This window comes from Mastomys coucha, unplaced genomic scaffold (genome assembly GCF_008632895.1).
Source record: "Mastomys coucha isolate ucsf_1 unplaced genomic scaffold, UCSF_Mcou_1 pScaffold21, whole genome shotgun sequence".
Taxonomy (NCBI): Eukaryota; Metazoa; Chordata; class Mammalia; order Rodentia; family Muridae; genus Mastomys; species Mastomys coucha.
This window is the reverse complement of record NW_022196904.1, coordinates 135,171,126-135,192,319: the sequence shown is the minus strand read 5'-3', so window position 1 is coordinate 135,192,319 and position 21,194 is coordinate 135,171,126. Positions and strand designations below refer to the sequence as shown.

At 42.0% G+C, this 21,194-nt stretch overlaps 1 protein-coding gene across 5 annotated transcripts in view; it reads right to left on the bottom strand.

The window, feature by feature from the left end:
* Kmt5b (lysine methyltransferase 5B) overlaps positions 1 to 21,194 on the bottom strand; it is a 46,368-nt gene that overhangs the window by 7,181 nt on the left and 17,993 nt on the right. For 4 of the 5 annotated variants that reach the window (XM_031389105.1, XM_031389108.1, XM_031389107.1 and 1 more), the window contains 8 exons: positions 17,051 to 17,198; positions 13,498 to 13,566; positions 9,044 to 9,209; positions 8,363 to 8,472; positions 6,772 to 6,938; positions 6,518 to 6,537; positions 6,298 to 6,434; positions 3,947 to 4,143 (listed from right to left, as the gene is read on the bottom strand). In XM_031389105.1, the coding sequence (XP_031244965.1) occupies positions 3,947 to 4,143; positions 6,298 to 6,434; positions 6,518 to 6,537; positions 6,772 to 6,938; positions 8,363 to 8,472; positions 9,044 to 9,209; positions 13,498 to 13,566; positions 17,051 to 17,198 (1,014 nt within the window). Of the gene's footprint in view, positions 1 to 2,609; positions 2,924 to 3,946; positions 4,144 to 6,297; positions 6,435 to 6,517; positions 6,538 to 6,771; positions 6,939 to 8,362; positions 8,473 to 9,043; positions 9,210 to 13,497; positions 13,567 to 17,050; positions 17,199 to 21,194 lie in introns of those variants that run through there. The other variant, XM_031389109.1, reaches the window with a different exon arrangement.

Genomic DNA, 21,194 nt, shown 5'->3' with positions numbered 1-21,194 from the left:
TAAAAGTCTATTGAAAAGGTAAGCTCACTGAGAGAATGAAACAGAAAAATGTGTCTAAGACTCTCCAAGAGTGTCAAGGGTGAGTCACTATGCAGACACTCAGGAATACTTGTGAGAGGTGTGGCTTCCATGATGGTAAGTCTAGAAGAGGAAGCTGGTGGACACAATGACAAACTGTGAGTCAACCATTTCAAAGTGTACTGAGACTTAGTCAGGGCCCTGATATTCACGAAGCAGGAGTGCCCCAGCTGCCCTTGCTGAGGGCACTTTCTCTCTTTTGTAATGATCAATAAATCCCACTTTTGAGGGGAATGTACATTTCTCCGGCTACCTGCTGGACACTGCACATAAGTCACATGATGACCTAGAGTGGTTCTTAACATACCTATGAAGAATCCACGCTCTCCCCGGCTAGTGGGTCTCCAAATGCCAGCTGCTGAGAAGTGGTACTTGAGAGTTCACTGTGTTGCTACCTGCATTATAGCTTCAGTTCCAACTCACAAAGGACACTGTATGGCTACTGACCCTGCTTGGTCCAAGCTGCCATTTAAATAATAAGGCAGTATGCCTCTCAGTGTGCACCATAAAGAAGCATGACAAAAGAACATTAGTGTTGCCTTGAGCTCTTAGACTATGCTGGCAATGCATGCGAATCAAGTTTGTACAAGAGCCATTTGTAGCTTAGATCTAGAAAACCTTAAGTAGCATGTGAAAGTGTCCCACTTATAGGACTTTTGCCTGTCATGACTGACTGGCCAAGGCCACCTGAAAAGAGTGATGAGAAAGGCATGGACAGGCAGGTCAGACAGGAAAATGAGTCGGTGATAGGTGGCCTGCCTTTAGGCCTAGCCAGGAGCTCCCTTAGCCCATATAAACTCCTTCTCCTGGCTGCTGGGTCCTGTGAGAAGGGTAGTGACTTCGGTTCTGGGTGCTGGGTCCTGGGTTGGCTTGTGAGAAGGGTAGTGACCGTGTGGTTCTGGGTGCTACTTGAGTCTTCATGTTTCACACACTTTATCACTAACTATAGGAGACAGACAAGCCAGTAAGGCACCAAGGCCTAGAAAACCATTACCCTCCAAAGGGCACTGGAACTCAGACGGGAAGACTCATTTTGGACATACTCCTGGGTGCTAAAGCAGAAAGCCAACTTGGACCTCCTGAGACACCATCTCTCAAGCCTTGTTTAGAAAGAATGTTTTCCTTGTGCCTAGGGTACACGTGTCAAAGCAGGACCTCTGCCAGCTGCCAAACAGCAAGTAAAGGCAGGGGGGCCGGGCAGTGGTGGTGCATGCCTTTAATCCCAGCACTTGGGAGGCAGAGGCAGGCGGATTTCTGAGTTCGAGGCCAGCCTGGTCTACAGAGTGAGTTCCAGGACAGCCAGGGCTACACAGAGAAACCCTGTCTCGAAAAAACAAAAAAACAAAAAAAAGGCAGGGGAAAGAGAAGCAGGCAGGCCAACAGCCTGGCCTCATACCAGGCATGCCTAAAGCCCTGGGAGAAAGTTCTGATGCTTGCTAAATTATGGTCAGGACATTCTAGTAAGGCCTTAACTTTTAAAAAGAACACTAACCAGGTAAGCACACTTTGCAGGCACCTGAGTTCCACTGCTGAGACTAGTATAGTGAAAGGACAGCACTCACTTGTTGTCTAACCTCCACACATGTGCCAAGGACACAATTTCCAGGGTCAAAAAAGGAGAAAAAAAAAAAAAGTTTGCGGGGCTGGTGAGATGGCTCAGTGGTTAAGAGCACTGACTGCTCTTCCGACAGTCCTGAGTTCAATTCCCAGCAACCACATGGTGGCTCACAACCATCCCTGATGAGATCTGACACCCTCTTCTGGTGTGTCTGGAGACAGCTACAGTGTACTCACAAATAATGAATAAATAAATCTTAAAAAAAAAAAATCACAAGACAGCTAAAGCATAGGTAAGAACAAGGGCAAAGGACAAAATATGTGCCTGTCTTATATGCTTCTAGATGTCATCTCCTGCCAGGCAAGAGTGGCAAAATGACACCCAAGCCTTGGCTCTTGCTGAGCTGTGGGCCGTGCCTCCAAGTCACTGACAGTAAGCCTTGGCTTACTTAACATTCATGTTACTAAAGACATTCTGATGAATAGCCCAAGTATCTAACACAAGCAGCCACTAACAAGGTTGAACTTCTTATTCTACATTGCTGAGACTACAGCTCAAAGGTGCTGTTCATGCTTTCTGCCCTTGAGAAAAAGTAGTTATTTAGCTCTGCAGTAACTCTGCACTTGTCTTGAAGGTGAGGCATAAGTTTCCCAGGAAGAGCCAGAACCACCACATCTTGGTATTTCTCTAAAAACCACTGGACTTAGTAATAAATATTTCCCATGTTGTAACACACTAGCACACACAATACCTCCAAGAACTATTTGTATTAAGTACTTAAGCTAAGTAGTGTACTCAATTTACAATGGATATACTAGTGGTCAATTTCATCTACAAAAACACAGGGACTATCTCATTCATCAGAGCCATTCTCTGAGGATGGCAGCCCACATGTCAGTGTTGCCATGTAAGTATATGAAACGGGCTTCACAAGCTCCAGTGTCTTCAAGGAACCAGACTCAAGAAAACACAGTTCATTACACTGCCTTTATTAACAGAACCAATAGTCAACAGTGAATGAGAGACTAACACCTCCTCTGTTCACTCTGGGCCTCAGCTGAAGGGCGACCTTGAGCTACACTACTGCTTCTATACTAGAGGTTATTCCTGGCCTTGGACTCCGAGTAGACTCAGATATCCACAGTGGCACTAACATCATGGAGACACTTTCCCTTTTCTGTAAGGGAAAGGAGCACTCAAGAGTGGGCTGAAAACAGCTGAAGGCATGGAGAAGATCCTGGAACAGCCAGTGCCTGAGGGGCATTCCAAGTGCGGAGTCACTGGACACTAGGGTGGGAGAAGACATACTCTGTGGGTAACCAAGGCCAGCCTTTCTCATAGACGGAACTCTATTAGAGACAAGTCTGACAGGAGAACCCACTGATGTGTGGCATTACAGCCGCCATAGAGGTTCCAGCACTCAAGCTCCACTGTGCTATCTTTGGCCTCTGTAATGTTTCTTCTCTTCCTTTTCTCTTTGTTTACCACCCCCCCCCCATTTCCATTACATACTCCACCAACATAAAAGTGGCCGCTCAGAGCTTGCTTCCTTCTCCTTTCCACCTGGCTTGCTACTTTCTGTAATACCAATCACACACCCTACTACAGCCACATCCAAATACTCTTGGCACGCTTCTGAGCCTAGTGAACTAGGTTGATTCACTTCAAAAAATCCTAATCAAGTAGTTAAATGATGGAAGTCTTGAAGCTATAATGAACTCTGGGTCCATTCTGTTCTAGACTAACTAGGGATGGACACGGGTAGCCTGATGAACCAGCCAAGCTCTTACGGGACCTAAAACACCATTAGACATCACTAATGACTAGAAAATGTTTTCCTTGAGCATGATGGTCCTGGAACATATGCTGAATATTTTAATGTCCAATTACCAAGTATTCAAAATTACATATAGATGTTGGCTCTAAATTTAGAGTTGATATAAACTGCTATGGACAAAAAGTGTGTACTGCTAAGTGCATTTCTAGATGAAATGCCTCAGTTTCTATCAATTTGGAATTTCAAAACCACTGAGGCTGGGCTGGAGAGAAGGCTCAGAGGTTGAGAGCACTGACTGCTCTTCCAGAGGTCCTGAGTTCAATTCCCAGCAACCACATTGTGGCTCACAACCATCTGTAATGGTATCTGATCCCCTTTTCTGGTGTGTCTGAGGACAGTGGCAGTGTACTAACAAATATAAAATAAATAAATCTTAAAAACAAAAAAACCAAAAAACCCTCCTGTGGCATGCTACAGAAGAACTGAGGAACATAACCGGCACCTTACAGCAGCTCCCTTACTTACTTACTTACTTGCATTGTCTTTTTCCTGAGTGGTGTCTGCATCTGTGTTAGAGCTGACAGACTGACTGTCTGAGTTTTTGCTGCTGTCACCTAACTTTTTAAGCCTATTTAAGCGTTTATCTGTTTCTCTAAGTCCGTATTTGCTATTGATAACAGGAGCAGGCGCAGGCAGTCCTACTCGTGATTTAAAAGCACCAGTTCCCCGTCTGAAAGAGAAAACAGCAAAGGTCAAACAAATGGAGCAGACTACTTACAATAAGCTTGGCTGACGAGGGTGTGTGGCCACAGTAGGTCAAGGGCTGAGATGAACTAATGAGGCTTCCACCATACTTAGAGAACCACCAGCTTTAGAGCTCTCAGGGAGAACCAGCATGCATCTACGCAAACTCTTTTGAAAGTATACTACATCTGTCTCAATCACTGATTTTCTGCCTGTGGACCTGACCTGTACATATATTATGTAGAGGATTCTTCAATTTACATTATTTCTTTTTAAGGAAGCAAAACTAAAATCCTACATTACAACCATTTTACCTAGCACTTAATTTTCTTGCACCATGTCTGTCTAATCTAAGAGTGCACTAAACACATGATTTGAAAGCTCATATTTCCAGAGAACATTCGTGAATGTATTCAATGTTCTGTGATATGTGTGTGTGTGTGTGTGTGTGTGTGTAAGCGTGGGCATGGACACTCACACATGAGCCTACAAAAGCCAAAAGTTGCATCAGATTGTTTGGAGCTAAAATTACTGGAAGCTGTAAACAGCCTGACACAGGGCGAAGGCTGGAACTTGGGTCCACTGAAAAGAGCAGTGTGAGCTCTCAGCTGCTGAACTGTGTCTTCATCTGACTTTGACCTGGCTGGGTCATTTGAGCATTTTTAGATTTACTACTTAGGTCATCAACAAGACCTTTAAAACCCTAGTTAGGGAGGAAGAGCTGGCTCTCTCTCTTTTCTTTCTTTTTAGCACAGGGACGCTGGTTCTAGCTGTCTTGGATCTTTCTATGTAGACCAAGATGGCCTCTAAGTCACATGAGATCTGCTGGCTTCTACTTTCTGGGTCTTGTGATTAAATGAGTGCACCACCACATTCGGTTCTGACATTTTTTTTGGTAAAGTTTATTTTCTTTTTAATTATGTGTATGTACATGAATGGACAAACCCTGAGATGACAAGAGGGTGTCTGCCAGTCTCTCTGGAGTGGCAGAAACAGCACAGCATGGGTGTTGGGAACTAAACTTAGGTCCAGCGAAGAGCAGCACATGCTCTTAACTCTCAAGGCCCTACGCAGATCTCTTCCTAATCATTTTATATTATTTAAACTATATGAGAGTCTAGCTTATTTTTCCCCAGAAGCAGAGGTAGTACTCACTTCCCGTGTACACTTTGCTTGTTTTAGAACTCTCTGTTCACTTTGTTCATTCCTAAGCAATGCATCAAGTTTGATCATAACCACTTTATAATACAATAATCTTTAATATCTGTTAAGGCAACTCTCCTTTTTTTTTTAAGAAAAAAAAAAAAGACAAGGTCTCTTGTTTCTCAAGGCTGGTCTCAGATGCTCTACTTATCAAGAATGACCAGAACTTCTGATGTTCCTGCCTCTGCCTCACTTTCTGAGTGCTGGAATCACAGGCATGTACGTGCACTCTCACAGCCGCTCATGCAGCTCTGGGATCTCCCCTGTACTTGAAGCAGCTCTGCATCCCCAGCCCTCCTCTAATCTTCGCTGTAGTCGCTTCAGTGCTGAGGGCTAGGCTTCTTTCATGATTGCTCTGAGAGCAAGAGAGCTTACTGTGTGGCCTAGGTTTACCTTAAACTATTCAAGTGCATGTGGCTCAGCCTCCCAAATACTGGAATTATCAGCACAAATTACCCTGCCTGGCTACCCCTAATGTTCTTCTGATTTCGTTTTCATCAAGCATACCATTTCATAAGCTTTAATATAGTTTTGGTCAATTCCAAAAATAAAGTTTCAAACAATTTATTATTATGGAAAGAGTGGCATCTATGTGTTCACAGCCAACACCACAGTTCTTTTTACTCAGATCTTGGGGGCCTGTCATCAGATTTTACCTTTCAAAACTCTTCTAGTAAAATTAGTAAAATTTATGTAGAAACTTATAATCCCCACTGTGTTTTCCTGTGCACACCCTCAAAGACTACATTTATTGTTGTTTTCTCTTAAGCACTTCTGCACTGTGACCCGTCAGTGACAGCTGTATCACATCTGATTCTGTTTTTCACACTACATTTGGTGCTGAGCTACAGAGCACTCACATGATGTGGGTGGCAGGACAGGGTCACCACACCATCACGACAGTTACATGCTGCAAAGGGGGAGTCTGATCCTTTACCTTTCACAAGTGTAACATTCGCAGAACTCGTTATTTTCTCCAAAAAAACCATCTCCATAGTAACAAGAAATTTCTTCTCCAGGTTCAATATCTCTTAGAGCCTTAACACATGCTGTATCTCGACCAGTTGACACAAACTGAAATAGAAGTAACGTGTTAAGAGTTTCACACCCAAGGCAAACAAAGAATCTCTGAAGTTTTTGGTTTCTTTTATGCTTACCTTACAGTTAGGTCTGCAATCTGAAAAATGTCCAAAAGAGAAAGTCAATTAACTGCTGATAAGATCTGAAACACGAAGTTACAGAATCTGAAAAGGCTTTCCAGACAACTTCACAGTTTAGGTCTCAAGTCACACTGGGCATATTTAATAAATCTGAAGTTAATGGCCATTCCAAACTCCCCTGAGTATAGCCAGGCCACACTAGCTGTGGGCAGCCAGCCCACACAGTGTAGACGCCTCAAAAGGCAGCTTACCATGATTTATAAATGCAGCAGGACCGAGCCAGAGTTGAGCACAATTTTTCCTTGTGGAATACATGACACTGAAGTCGTTTTCTCCGTGTCTAAGTAGCATGTTCTCCTCAATTTCTGAAAGTTCGGCAATACAACCCACCAGTAATTCTATTTTGTCATTTCGTTTCCTATTTAAAATATGTGATAAAAATTACTAGTAATTATAATAAGGCTTCTTTTAAAAAAATATAAGCCTTCCCACTAAATATCAGAACTGAGCAGCCCTGGCTCCACATACTTTGCTGACTGACCTGGAGTTCACCTGAGCATGCTCTTCCTGATTTCTTATCTGCCTTACTCCCACAAGAGAATGGAAGCTCCTCTAGGTAAGGCAAGGTGCTGCTTGTACCTCCCGACACCCTGCAGAGCCTGAATCAGCATCTCGTGGGAGTCAGGGGCTCAACTACTTGCAGTTCTGCATTACATTTGCAAATGGGTTCCACAGTAGTGGGGTCATGAGGGTCCAGAATGTTGTCATCATCCAGTAGGGTACACCACTCACTAAAAGTGTTCTGCAAGCCCAAACTACAAGTTTAAGTTTCCTAGTAGCCATACCAAGGAAGAAGAGGTGAAATTCCTCTTAATAATGTGTTTTAAGTCCACATATGCCAAATAATAAATAGTTCAGCAGGCATTACTATAGGAACTATGAAAGAGAAAAAGAACACAATGTGAACTCTGGTGAGGATGTATATGGCACCTCTTTATGACTCCATGAAGCTGGTGGCTACTTTATTGCAAAGTACAGCTCTTGGGCCCTAGATCTCAAGCCTGCCATCTGCAACACCAGAGACACGAGGGCCAATTAGTAGCTCAATCCAAATCTGAGGCAGAATACCTTTGTACACCCATCCCAAGGCCCTACTTGGGAATAATGCTCTTTTGCACATTCCATTTTTAGGTACCTGACCCCTGGCATTTTTGCTATCAAAATACTAAAGAACCATGGGAGGGACTACCTATTTCTCCTGGGATAGAAGGTAAGGAACAGTTATTAACAGGAAAGAGAGCCACACCTTTAATCTCATCTATGGTTTTTAAGCCTCAAACTAAGATTTGATTTTACTTTTGAGATGGGTTCTCACTGTGTAGCTTGGCTAGCCTGGAACTCATTATGCAGACCAAGCTGGCCTTGAACTCACAAAGATCTGTTTGTCTGTTTCCTGAGTGCTGGAATTAAAAACAGTCATTACTACTTCTATTTAAGCTGGCATTCATGTATGTTTTAAAGCAGGTTTATGTATTCAAACGTATCTACCTTAATGCTTAAGACCTGTCATACTGACCCTGGAAGCAGATCATCAACCTTGGCACTCTCCTCCTTCCAGCAGTCCATCACACAACCGTTATTTAGAATCAACATGCTGTGGCTTAGAGATGGGACCAGGCTACTCAGACTTGATTTTCACTACCCCTGATCAACAAGTCAGCACTGCACTGATTTTCAGGGAACACAATGGCTCACCCTGACCATAGTTTCTTAAGTACTTCAATGACAATTTCAGAACTTTTAAACAGAAATACACTGAGTTTTGACTAGTGTAATAATTACCACTCTTTTGTTGCAACTATCTTGGCTCCATTTTGTTCTGAAGAGTATCTATTACAAGGCAGTATTTCAAATCCACTGTCAGTTGCAAACATCCGCAAGTAAATAAAGACCTACAGCAGGAAGAAAAAGGTGACTATTATTTACTCTGCTAGACGTTCTCGAAATTATCAAAGTACACCACCACTACCACCACCCATGTAAACTATTGGATAGCGAAGTGAAAACCTTTCCTGTTAGTCTCACTGTTCACACATGTAAGTACTCAATGGCTTGGTTTTGCTGCTCAAGAGGTACACAAACAACTTCACTCCAGATGAACAGCCGGGTCACCTTCTGTATTACAGATCTTTACACTTACTGCTTTGATGAAAAACTGACTCGAAGGCTGGGGACTAATCAAGTGGCAGAACACTTTGCCCAGTGTGTGCCCTGGAGTCAACTTCAAGCTCTGTAAACCACAGCCACCACTGTTGGACTTAAAACCTCACTGCTCACAAACAGCCATCAGTTTACATAAATCTTTGTTTTTCTGAGACAGAGTCTCACATTGTAGTCTAGCTAGCTAAAACTCATTATGTAGCCCAAGCTGCCCTCAAACTTGTAGCAATCTTCCAGCTTCAGTACCACAGCTAGGTCCAACTATCTAGACACAGGTTAGCAGAATTAATGCACTTAACTTACATGTTCCTTGAATAATTTCTCCTGCATTTTGTTTTTGTTGAGAAAATAATGCCGTGCCCATTCACCTGAAGTCAAACATTTGAAAGCTTTCTCTAAGTGCTCATCTTTCTTAAAGCGTTCAATTACTTCCTTTAGCTCTTCCTGCCTTCCTTTTATAGGCCGAAATCTGAAAGAAATCAAAATAGCAGGTTTAGTTATCTATCACAATTCCTTAAACTTTTTAAACTGATTATGTATTGTATATTATGTATTTGGCCTGCGTGCATATATGTGCACCGCATGTGTGCCTGGTGCTCTTGGAGTCACAAGAGGATGTAAGATCCCCTGAACAGGAGGTACAGACAGTTGTAAGTGCTAGAACTGAACCTGAGTCCTCTACAAGAGTAGCTAGTGCTTTTAACCTTTGAGCCATCTTTCTAGGCCATCTATCGCAATTCTTGAGCTACATTCAACTGAAGAGATCTTAAGGAAGTTGGAATCCTATATACAGTATGGTTATCACAGCAAAGATTTAAAGAAGAAAACAATAATCTTGACAGTGAAATCATCAATTACTACAATAATCACCTGAAAATAATCTTCCTTTTTTCTTCTCGTCTGTATGCATGTGGTATATATGCATGTTTGCATGTGTAGATGCATATATGTATGCATGTGAAGGACAGACATTGACACTAGCTAGGCACATTTCTCCATCACTCTCCACTTTATGTCAGTCTTTGCTAAACCCAGAGCTTGCTGATTTGGCTAGAGCATGTGCCACCTCCACTCGTGAGTGTTGGGAGTTACATTCAGACTGCTATATCTATCTAGCTTTTAAAAAAAATTTTTTTGTTTGTTTGTTTTTTCAAGACAGGGTTTCTCTATGTAGCCCTGGCTGTCCAGGAACTCACTCTGTAGACCAGGCTGGCCTCGAACTCAGAAATCCGCCTACCTCTCCCAAGTGCTGGGATTAAAGGTGTGCACCACCACCGTCCGGCTCAAAAAATTTTAAATGTGGGTTCTGGAAACCAGAACACCAGTCCTCATACTCATAAGACAAATTCTTTATCCACTGAGCCATCTCCCCAATGCTCTGGAGCTATACTTAGCAAAGCCTGAGCTGCTAGGAGAGATATGGGTCTTGATTTAAAAATTTCTTTGTGCCAGGCAGTGATGATGCACCCGTTATTCCCAACACTGGGGAGGCAGAGGCAAGTGGATCTCTGAGTTCTAGGCCAGCCTGGGCTACAGAGTGAGCTCCCAGACAGTCAAGGCTACAGAGAGAAACCCTGTCTCTGAAGAAGCAAACAAACAAAACAAAACAAAACTAATTTCTTTGTATGTCAACTTCATTTGGTTAATTTTTTCAAATAGGGGTTTTCTGTTAAAACAACAACCACCAACCAACCAACCAACCAACCACCCAACAGAAAAAGAAATTAGGGATTTCTGTTTAAATAAAACCCATGAAAAAATAACAGTGGTTCAAGAGAAAAAATATTTGAACTATGCACTTAGTAACTAAAGTGGTGACCTTATGTCTGAAAACATTGAGATAAGACTTAGCACAGATTCCAACCAAGTTCAGCATGCAACAGAACTCTTCAAATAAGCTACCACAGTGGATTAACTACCACTACCACCACTACAACTTCTACTACTTCTCCTTCTTCTTCATCTCCTTCTCCTCCTCCCTCCTTTTTTTTTGAGACAGGGTCTCATTTAGCCCAGGCCAGCTCCTTGCCTTCATCACCCAATGTAGATGAGGATGGCCTTGAACACCAAATCAACTTTCTTCTACCTCTCAAGTGCTGGCATTATATGTGAACTAATATGCATAGTTTCCAATAACATTTCAGTAAGAATTTAAACTGTAAGATTTCACCAAGGCTTAGTTCTTAAGTTCTCTATGTACAGCAGCATATAGGAGGCTATAGTGGATAATAGCAAAGGAAAAAGACATCATCATTGTTTTGGTTTATTTGTTTTAATTTTGTTTTGTTTTTTGAGACAAGGGTTCTCTGTGCCCTGGCTGTCCTGGAACTCACTGTTTACACAGTAGGATGGCCGCAGTGGGGATGTAGGTACGCACAGAATATATGCCTAACCTACAAGGTCCTCAGCTCCATCCTCAGCATCGTGGAAAAAGCTAAACTCACTCAAAGATACAGCAAAATAAGCTAGACACGACTGAAATGGAGGTAGGTGTACACATATACTGAGAGTCAGAGAGAGAGAGAAAAAGAGAGAGAAAGAGTGTGTGTGTGTATGTGTGTTTATGTGTGTGTAGAGGTCAGAGGACAACTTTCTCCTTCCATCATGTGGATTTCAGGAATCAAATTCAGGCCATCAAGTTTCCCAGCAATTGCCCGCCTATCAAGACATCTGACTTGACTGAGCTCGACATTTTTAACAGGGTTTGTGTGTCCTTTACTTTCTGTTACATGTTCATTCCAATCTCAGATGTCTTCTAAGTACCCTCATTTTCACTGTTCACAATGTCAAACTACTTAAAAGCTAAAGTCAACATAAAGTAACTCTACTTAGACTATTTTCCCTGGGGTGTGCCTCTTCTGAGGTGACCTTTGTTCCTCACTCTCTAACTAGTACTGCCTCATAAACAAAACCACAAAATTATCCTTTGTTATCACCTAGCAAGAATACATGCCTCACTTAAAATGTAATATGCAATTTCCAAAGTGTGAAAACTTACTGTCACAGCTAGCTGCTGTAAGAATGAAAGACAATGTAAGGTGCTCCTCTCACATGCCTTTAGTCCCAGTACTCTGGAGGCAGAAGCAGGCCAATCTCTTGAGTTTGAGGCCAGCCTGCTTTATAGTGAGTGCTTTACAGCCTAGGCTACACAGAGAAACCTTGTCTTAAAAGGTGAGGAAAATACAAGAGGCAAAGGAGACAGTACTTCAGTGACCCTTCAGATACATATCAATATCGCCTGGCCAATACTGTGGAAGATAAAAATTATACAATGACACAAAACTGTTAACAAATATTAAGGACAAAGCAAAAGCCACTGTGGACCTTAGAACAAGAAAATAACTTGCTATTACACCCCCTCCCCGCATTATGTATCCTTGGCTGATCTAGAACTCACTATGTAGCTTCAAACTCAGAGATCTACCTGCATCTAAGTGCCAAGTGAATGCAGATTTGAAAAGGATTTGACTTCTATTTGCCACTTGGGAGCCTGCACTTAAGTTACTTTATCTAGTCAGGGAAGAAGGGCACAAAGTCTCAGAAGCCAGAGGACAATTTGTGGGAGTTAGCTATCTTCCCTTATCATGTGGTCCCAGGGATTAAATCCAGGCTCACAGGGTTTAGTAGCAAGAATCTGCTGAGACTCTAGGCTATCCAGCTTTTATGCTGTTAATTGATACCATGTAAGGGATGAATACAAAAGTAGATGTTGAAGTTTATGTTAGAAGGGAGCAAGCTGGCCAGGCCAGGGAGCAAGATAAAGGTATTTGGCATCTCCAAGTGGCTATGCTTATTTTTTTTCTGATTACAAAATCTGCCACTTAAACACAGATCTTTCTTTCCCAGACCTTGGTGGCTACTGTACAAAATAAAACATGTAATTTACAATCAGCTATTATTAAAAGGGACAGGGAACAAACATATATTCACACTCTCACAGGCCTGTTCCCAGCATTCTTGCTATTTCACTTTTCTGCCTTCTAAACACAACCACTGTGGCAACAACAACAACACGCACCACTGTGGCAACAACAACAACACGCATGCATTTGTATTAGCTTAAATGCTACTATGCCCTCAGCTGGCATGCACCAAAGAGTAACAGGGAGCACTGCAGGGAGAAAAAAACGCAGGAAAGGCAGGAAAGAGGAAGAGATAGAAAATGCTCAAACAGCTGCAAAAGGCTCCTGGACCAGGCTGGCCTCCAACTCTGCCTCCAACAAGACCATACACTTTAAAAGGATTACTAAGCCGGGTGGTGGTGGTGGTGGTGGCGGCGGCGGTGGCAGCGGTGCACGCCTTTAATCCCAGCACTTGGGAGGCAGAGGCAGGCGGATTTCTGAGTTCGAGGCCAGCCTGGTCTACAGAGTGAGTTCCAGGACAGCCAGGACTACACAGGGAAACCCTGTCTCGAAAAGCCAAAAAAAAAAAAAAAAAAAAAAAAAAAAAAAAGAAGGATTACTAAATGCTTTAGAAGTCCTAATTTGAGGGCTGGAGAGATGGCTCAATGGTTAAAAGCACTGGCTGCTCTTCCAGAGGGCTTGGGTTCAAATCCCAGCACCCACAAGGCAGCTCACTACTGTCTGTAACTCCAATTCCAGGGTGATCTAATTCCCTCACACAAACATACATACAGGCAAAACATAAATAGACATGAAATAAATAAATAAATTTAAAACATCTCCTACTTCAATGATATGGTCTCAGGACAGAACCACAGGCTTATGCCATGCTTGTTTGAAATGCACACTACCTACCTCACAGGATTGTTGTGAGAAAAACTGTCAGCTTTTGAAATATGTCTCGAGCTCCTCGAAGGAAAGGCGCTATACAAACACAAAACAAACAACAGTAAAGACCACTTGTACAATTGGCATTTGTCATCTCTAGACATTCACTGGAGCACAAATCTTTAAATACTAATATTTAAAACTTTATGAATCCACAGGGATATCCCACAGATAGAATACTAAGTTGTTAAAAATCTTTTCTTCTCACAATACAAATTTACCACAAATCCACAAAATTTCTTTATGTATTCTAGTCAAGTATCAAATCCTAAAATGATATAAGATAATTTATAAATGCATATTCAGGAGAGGATACGCTTAAGCAAACACATAGCAGGAAAAAAACCTATGCAGCTATAATGATGGAAGGCTAAGACTGTCAAGGCAACTTCAGTCTGGAGAAATCAAGCAAAGCTTTAAAGGAAAAGCCACCAGACAGTAACTCTTGCCTCATAAATGCCACTTCTTTTGACCTACACCTGCCACCTTTTGTTGTTTTCATTTTTGTTTTGGAGACGAGGTTTCTCTATGTAGTCTTGGATGACCTAGAATTCAGTATGTAACCAGGCTGGACTCAAACTCAAGAGATCCACTTGTCTCTGCCTCAGCCTCTTGAATGCTGGGATTAAAGGCATGGGCCACCATACTTGGCTGCCTGTCTGATAGTATAAACTATCTGAATCATGCTACCTAGATGAGGGGGACTACTAAAGCCACCCATCCATCCCATCTTTACACACTTGCTCCAGCTCTCCCGCTCTTCCCACCCTGAGACAGGGTTTCTCTATTATGTATACCAGACTGTCCTGGAACTCACTTGGTAGAACCAATTAGCTCCGAACTCAGATATCTACCTGCTTCTGCCTCCTAAGTGCTGGGATTAAAAGATTAAGCCACTGCCTGGCCCCAACTCTCTTTTTAAAAATCAGAGGTACTAGGGCTGAAATGATGGCTCAGTGATTAAGAGCATTAACTTTTCTTCCAAAGGACCTGGCTTCAATTCCCAGCACCCACATGATAGCCCACAATTGTCTGTAACTTCTGTTCCAGGAGATCTAACACCCTCACACAAACATACACATACAATCAAAACACCAATGTACATAAAATAAAAGTTATATAAAATCAGAGGTAATGTTCACAACTCTAGGTTCCTGCTATAAAGTAAAATTTAAGTTTCACAACCAACATGAAGCAATTTAAAAAACTCTAGCAAATGTAAATTTGTATTTTCTGTTTACTCAGCTCTCATGATATAACTCTGCCTCACTGGTGGGTGAATGCTAGGGAACTAAGATCAAAATATCAGCATTTGTGCCAAGTGTGGGGCTGCACACCTTTAATATGGCACTCAGAAGACCAAGGCAGGAGAACTATAAGTATGAGGTCAACTTTGGCTACACAGCAAGACCCTGCCTCAAAACCAAAACCAACAAATAAAAAGTCAAAGCATAAGCATTCAAAACAGAGCTGCCCTTGTAAGTTCTCAAATCATACAACTACTACTGCTTTCAAACACAGTCCTAAAAGCATATGGAAAGATGGAGAGAGAAGGTAAAAGACAGAAGACAAGCAGAGTTGCGATTACAGGCCAGTGGTAGAGTCTTGCTTAACAGGTGTGAGGCCCTAGCCTATCCCCAGAACTACAGGAATGTAGAGGGAGAAGTCAAAGAGATAAGAGGTTGTGTACTCCTAAACATAGCTTATAGGAGCTGCTGAAACCCTTGTGTGAGGAAGCCATCAACTGCATATAGGGCAGACTCTGAAGAGTCTGGGGCCATGCTACTGGGAGCAGACACATCCTGCCCACTTCCCCAGGCTCGTTCAGCTGAGGAGACTAAATGCTGTGCTGAAAAACACTAATTTAGGTGTTCCAGATTCTGTGGGAACAGAACACAGTTAACTCAGGAGTCCTCCCATACAAAAAGGTCACAAGTATCAATAACTGACAATACTGAGATTTTCTCCCTTTCTTCCTTCTCTTCCTCACTCCAATTCCCTCATGATAAGTGAGCAGTTCACTGAGCCACTCCCTTAGCCCTCTGAACTTCATTTTGTGACCACATCATTTTAAGTGAGCCTCAGGAAACTTGGGTTTAGACTAAACTACTCTAAATACAGATCAGGAGCTTGTTAGAAATGCAGAATCGAGTTTCCATCCACAGGATAAGCAACACCAATGGCCTGGAAAGAAACCACAATACTTTCTACTACAGAGCCAGTGACAGGCATAACCCTTCATTCTCTGGAAAAGAGCCTGGGGTTCAAAATAAATATTCTTTCGTAAGCAACTAAAACTTTTGTTCTGATTCTAATGGAATAATTTTCTAAAATGTTCCATTTGCCTCTGTATCTTAACACATAACATATAATCAATATAAAACAACTTAAGTAATCCACTTATTTAAAAAAAGAAAGATACAGAGGGTGACTGAAATCCTATCAGGATCATCTTCCAGGAGAATAAGCATCAATCTCATTGAGTAGAAGAAGAGGAACTGGACTTAAAGCAGTGTAATAAGATGGTAGGCTGGTACAGGGTACAGTCTTGCTGACAGCATCAGCTTAATTCCCGTGTATATAACTTCAGTTCAGTGCATGACTTACAGAGACAGAAATCATGGAATTCCAAAGACATCCTTTTACTACCATTCTTTCTAGGTACACAATAAAGCTGGTAAGTGAGAAAAACTATGCCCTGTTTGACTTCTAGAAAGGGGAAATCTTAAAGGGGAAAGGGTGTGCAAGGCTTCCTTCCAGTTCCTGTCTCCCCTAACAATCAGAGTTTACTAAACCTGGTTTTCCAATTCTTGCTGGATGATCACGGATGTAGGGCTACAAGAAGCCTATGTATGATGGAGATGAGAATGAATGGGCCTAGAGGGCATCTCATCTCCAAATCACTAGTGGAACCAGATCCAAAACCCTTTGCCACACAACCAAAGAGTGAAAGAATTGCAAGATGATCTTAGTATCTTTCCTAAGAGAAAAATGGTTCTTAAGAAGACTACAGGTGTCAGAGACCTCAGGCTTGAGTCTAAGAACCAGAGCAGGCATGGTAGTACATGTCTTCAGTCCCAGAACTCAGGTGAGGCTTGCATTCTTTTCTCCCTCACATTCTCCCCTGCCCCTCCCCACCCCCCGCCTGTCCCACACACCTACCCCACACACACATCCCCATGACTGTCAAAGCAGTTTCTGATTGACAGAGCATTTAGATTCCTATCTGCATATGGAATATGCAAGTATTAACTGCTGAGTTGCAAAGGTTACACACAAGAAGGCAAAAATACAGTGGCCATTATTTAAAACAGTAAGATGTTATAATGAAGCCATGGGAAAGATCTGACCCCCCCAGTGCAAGATGGGAAGGTGGACCTTTCCAGATTCTGCCTGCGTCTCTTAGCTCACAGAAAATTGTTCTGTATCAAAGAAAATTATTGTCATTTATAGTTCAGATTCATCACCTGTTAGTTGGACATCATGATTGGTTCTATGCAGAGAAAGAAATCACAATTACCTAGTATTCATTTTGTGTGTCTGAAAACCTAAATAGGGATCAAGAACCAAGCTGGTTGCTAAGTCATCGTTCTCACAGAGCTCCTTGGCGGACATTCCAGAGGATGGCACATAGCGACTCTGCCCTTCAAATCCCGAGTTACCATGACCTGTGAAAAGCAAAAGAAAGAAATATAACTTGGTAAAACAACTCACTCTCCTTAAAAATCCCTACTGCATCCAAACTGGCATCATTAGCTGGAGTTACGTCAATCACTAGTAGTCATTGGAAATTAATATTCCTTATGCTAGACAGAAAGAAAACCAGATGCAGTAAATCCAACCATTACGAGAATGTGGGCAGCTGACGATATTATCAGGTTTCCTATGAATAGGGTCCAGGGAGTTGGGAGCTTGCTCAAATTTCCGCTCCATAAACAACGAAGACAGCACAGAGCCATTACAGACAGGGCTGGGGAGAAGAAAACAATAGGGATGCAGACAGTCATCAAGAAATGCCATAATGTGATGTCAAGAACCAAAGGGTCTCAAGGAATTAAGCTGGGCTTCCTGCTTTTGGGCAGCTAATGACCAATATCCTCTTTATGGATAACTAAGGACCAGAAGTTAAAAAACTTGCCTGGGAGGGCTGGTGAGATGGCTCAGCGGGTAACAGCACTGACTGCTTTTCCAAAGGTCCTGAGTTCAAATCCCAGCAACCACACGGTAGCTCACAATCATCTGTAATGAGATCTGACACCCTCTTCTGGTGCGTCTGAAGATGGCTACAGTATACTTATTTATAATAAAAAATAAATCTTTGGGCCAGAATGAGCAGGGACTGAGTGAGCAGAGTCTACAGGAGGGAGCGGGCCAACCAGAGTGAGTGGGGTTGACCGGAGCGAGCAGAGGTCCTAAAAAAGTCAATTCCCAACAACCAGATGAAGGCTCACAACAATCTATACAGCTAAAATGTGTACTCACATACATAAAATAAAAATAATAAATAAATACTTAAAAAAAAACTTGCCTGGGATTAGAGTTATACAGAAGTGAAGAAACACAGGGAATGAAAAATAAGAGGCTTATTTCTATTCTACTTCTGTCTGAGAGACTTCTCAATGAGTGAACTGAATGGATAACGTAAGTGGCTGGGTTTCACTGAGAAGCAATGTAGAAGAAGGCATGTGCAAAAACCAAAAGCTTCCATCAGTGCTGGTGAAGGCTCATGGGTAGTGTTCAGTCTGCTCCAAGAATTAGCACATAACTTATAAAGTGCTAATGACAGTGTTTAAGTTTAAGCTCTCAAAATCAGCACATGGAGAATGGAGGTTTAACAATTTTACCCATTCTTTCACAAAACAAACCCTATGGGTCCTTTCCAAGGATTAGGTATATGATTTCTGCAATCAAAACATTTGCAGATAAGCATGGGAAAAGTTATCTAAGAGGTTAGAGAGATGGCTCAGCTATTAAGAGAACTGGTTGCTCTTCCAGAACCTGGTTCAATTCCCAGCACCCATATAGTTATAGCTCAGAACTATCTCTAACTTCAGTTCCAATAGATCTGTTTTCCTTTTTTTTTTTTTTTTTTTTTAAAGATTTATTTATTGCAAGTACACTGTCGCTGTCTTCAGCCACACCAGAAGAGGGCGTCAGAGCTCATTATGGGTGGTTGTGAGCCACCATGTGGTTGCTGGGATTTGAACTCATGATCTTTGGAAGAGCAATCGGCTCTCTTACCTGCTGAGCCATCTCACCAGCCCGTTTTCCTTTTTTTGTTTTGTTTTTAATTGGATTTTTTTGTTTGTTTTTTCAGTCTGTAGACCAGGCTGGCCTCGAACTCAGAAATCTGCCTGCCTCTGCCTCCCAAGTGCTGGGATTAAAGGCATGCCACCACTGCCTGGCTTAATTGGTTTTTTGAGACAGAGTTTTTCTGTGTATCCCTAACTGTCCTGGAACTCATTCTATAGTCCAGGCTGGCCTTGAACTCAGATCCATCTGCCTCTACCTCCCAAGTCCTGGCATTAAAATCATACACCACCTGGCATGAAATCTGACTTCTGATGATACCAGGCATGTATACAAACATATATGCAGGCCAAACATTCATACAAATAAAAATTAAAACAACAAAAAACTATAAATTGTTGGCTGAGTGCAAGGTAAGCACTGAGCTATCTATATCCTTAACCCTAAGTTGTCTTAAAATACAAACTTAACCAGGTGAAACAAGTAGACAGTTAACAGATACACAGAACTGTTCTTCCATCACCGCCCCCATGCTGACACAAAAGAAGCCTTACTGTCTCTGCCAACTGCTCGGACTGAGGCAACCACTAGAGTGCTATGTCTCTTTTCAATTTGCCTCTTCAATTACCCTCTTCAATTTACATGCTGTAATGATAATATGTATGATCCTCTGTGTCTGGCTTCTAATTGGCACACTATGTATCAGTATTTTTGTCCTTATGGTTAAAAAATATTCTACTTTAGCTAGCAGACACACCTGAACTGTTTCCATTCTGGGGCTATTATAGATAATGCTGCCACAACCTCTGTAAAAATATCATGTATCCACAAAGTCTTCCTAGTGGGGCTCTATCTCTACCAGACTGGGAGAGTCCAAGCCCCCCACACCTTGCTAACAGCCTGTCATCCTAATTCGAAGCTTCTGGATGGCCGTAAAGTGGTACGTTGGAGTTTTGATTTGCATTTTGTGCTAATTAAATATACTACTTGAATATTCTGGAGCATTAAGTCTACTCAGAACTTTAATCTATTTTGAATTTGGGTTCTCTCTTTTGCCTTGGCTTTCAAGAGATCTTTGTATATTCTGAAGATGGCCCTTTATAGACATATGATTTAGAACTAGTTCCCCCACTCCATTCTATGGTTGATGTCTTTTTACTTTTTGGTGATTTCCTTTAACACATGGTTTATGATTTTGATTCTTTTTTTCTTGTTCCTTGTGTTTTTTAATGTCCTATTTAAAGAGAGCATTGCCTCATGTGAGGTCAGGAAAATGTAGCCTGTGTTTGCTTCTGGGACTTTCGTGTTTCACACGTGTGGTGTTAGCTTCAGTTCACTATGGATACAAAGACATAATTCTCCTTCATTGTATTTTTCCTGGTACTCTTAAAAACAAAAGAGAAAAGAAAGAAAGGGGGAGAGGAGAAGAAAGGGGAGGAGAGGAGAGGAGGAGGAGAGGAGAAGGGAAGAGACTGGAGGAGAAGGGAGGAGAGGAGAAGAAACAGGGCTGGGGACTTCTAGAAGCCATGAACTTCGGTCCTAGCAAACCCTCCTATCTTTGTTGACAGGATCTACACTATGCGATTTATTCTTGTTCTTAAATGTACTCCAGTACCACAGATATGCTGGATCATATTTGTGCTACCGCAGCAGTGAATAAAGTTTTGAAATAGAGGAAGCAGAGTTTCCTAACTTCACTCCCCACAACTCCAAACACTGTTTGTTATTCTGGGTTCCTCGGACTCCTATACTTTAGGATTTGTCATTTTTTAAATATGCCAGCTGGGATTGGGACGGGATCACCTGGAGAGTATTGCCAGCTGTTGTCTAATCAAGGAACAAGCAACATGCTACGCCATTTATTAGGCTTTCAATTTTTTTTTTTTTTTTTTTTTGAGACAGGGTTTCTCTGTATAGCCCTGGCTGTCCTGGAACTCACTCTGTAGACCAGGCTGGCCTCAAACTCAGAAATCCATCTGCCTCTGCCTCCCAAGCACTGGGATTAAAGGCGTGCGCCACCACCGCCTGGCTGGCCTTCAACTTTTTAAAAAAGATTTGCTTATTTTACATGTGTTCTAACTGCACATACATGCCAAAAGAGGGTATCAGATCCCATTACAGATGGTTGTGAGCCACCATGTTGTTGTGAATCGAACTCAGGACCCCTGAAAGAGCAGACACTGCTCTTAACCCCTGAGCCATCTCTCCAGCCTAGGTCTTCAATTTTTTTTCAACAGTGTTTTTCAGAAATAATACTTGGTAGATTCTTATTGCTATGGTTTTTGGATGGCACTATAAATGTTTCTGTTTGTTGTGCTTGAGGCTGAATCTGGAGCCTCCTACAACCTAGTTGAATCACTTATCACCAGGCTACCTCCTCAGATTTTTATTTTTAAGATTTATTTATGTATTTA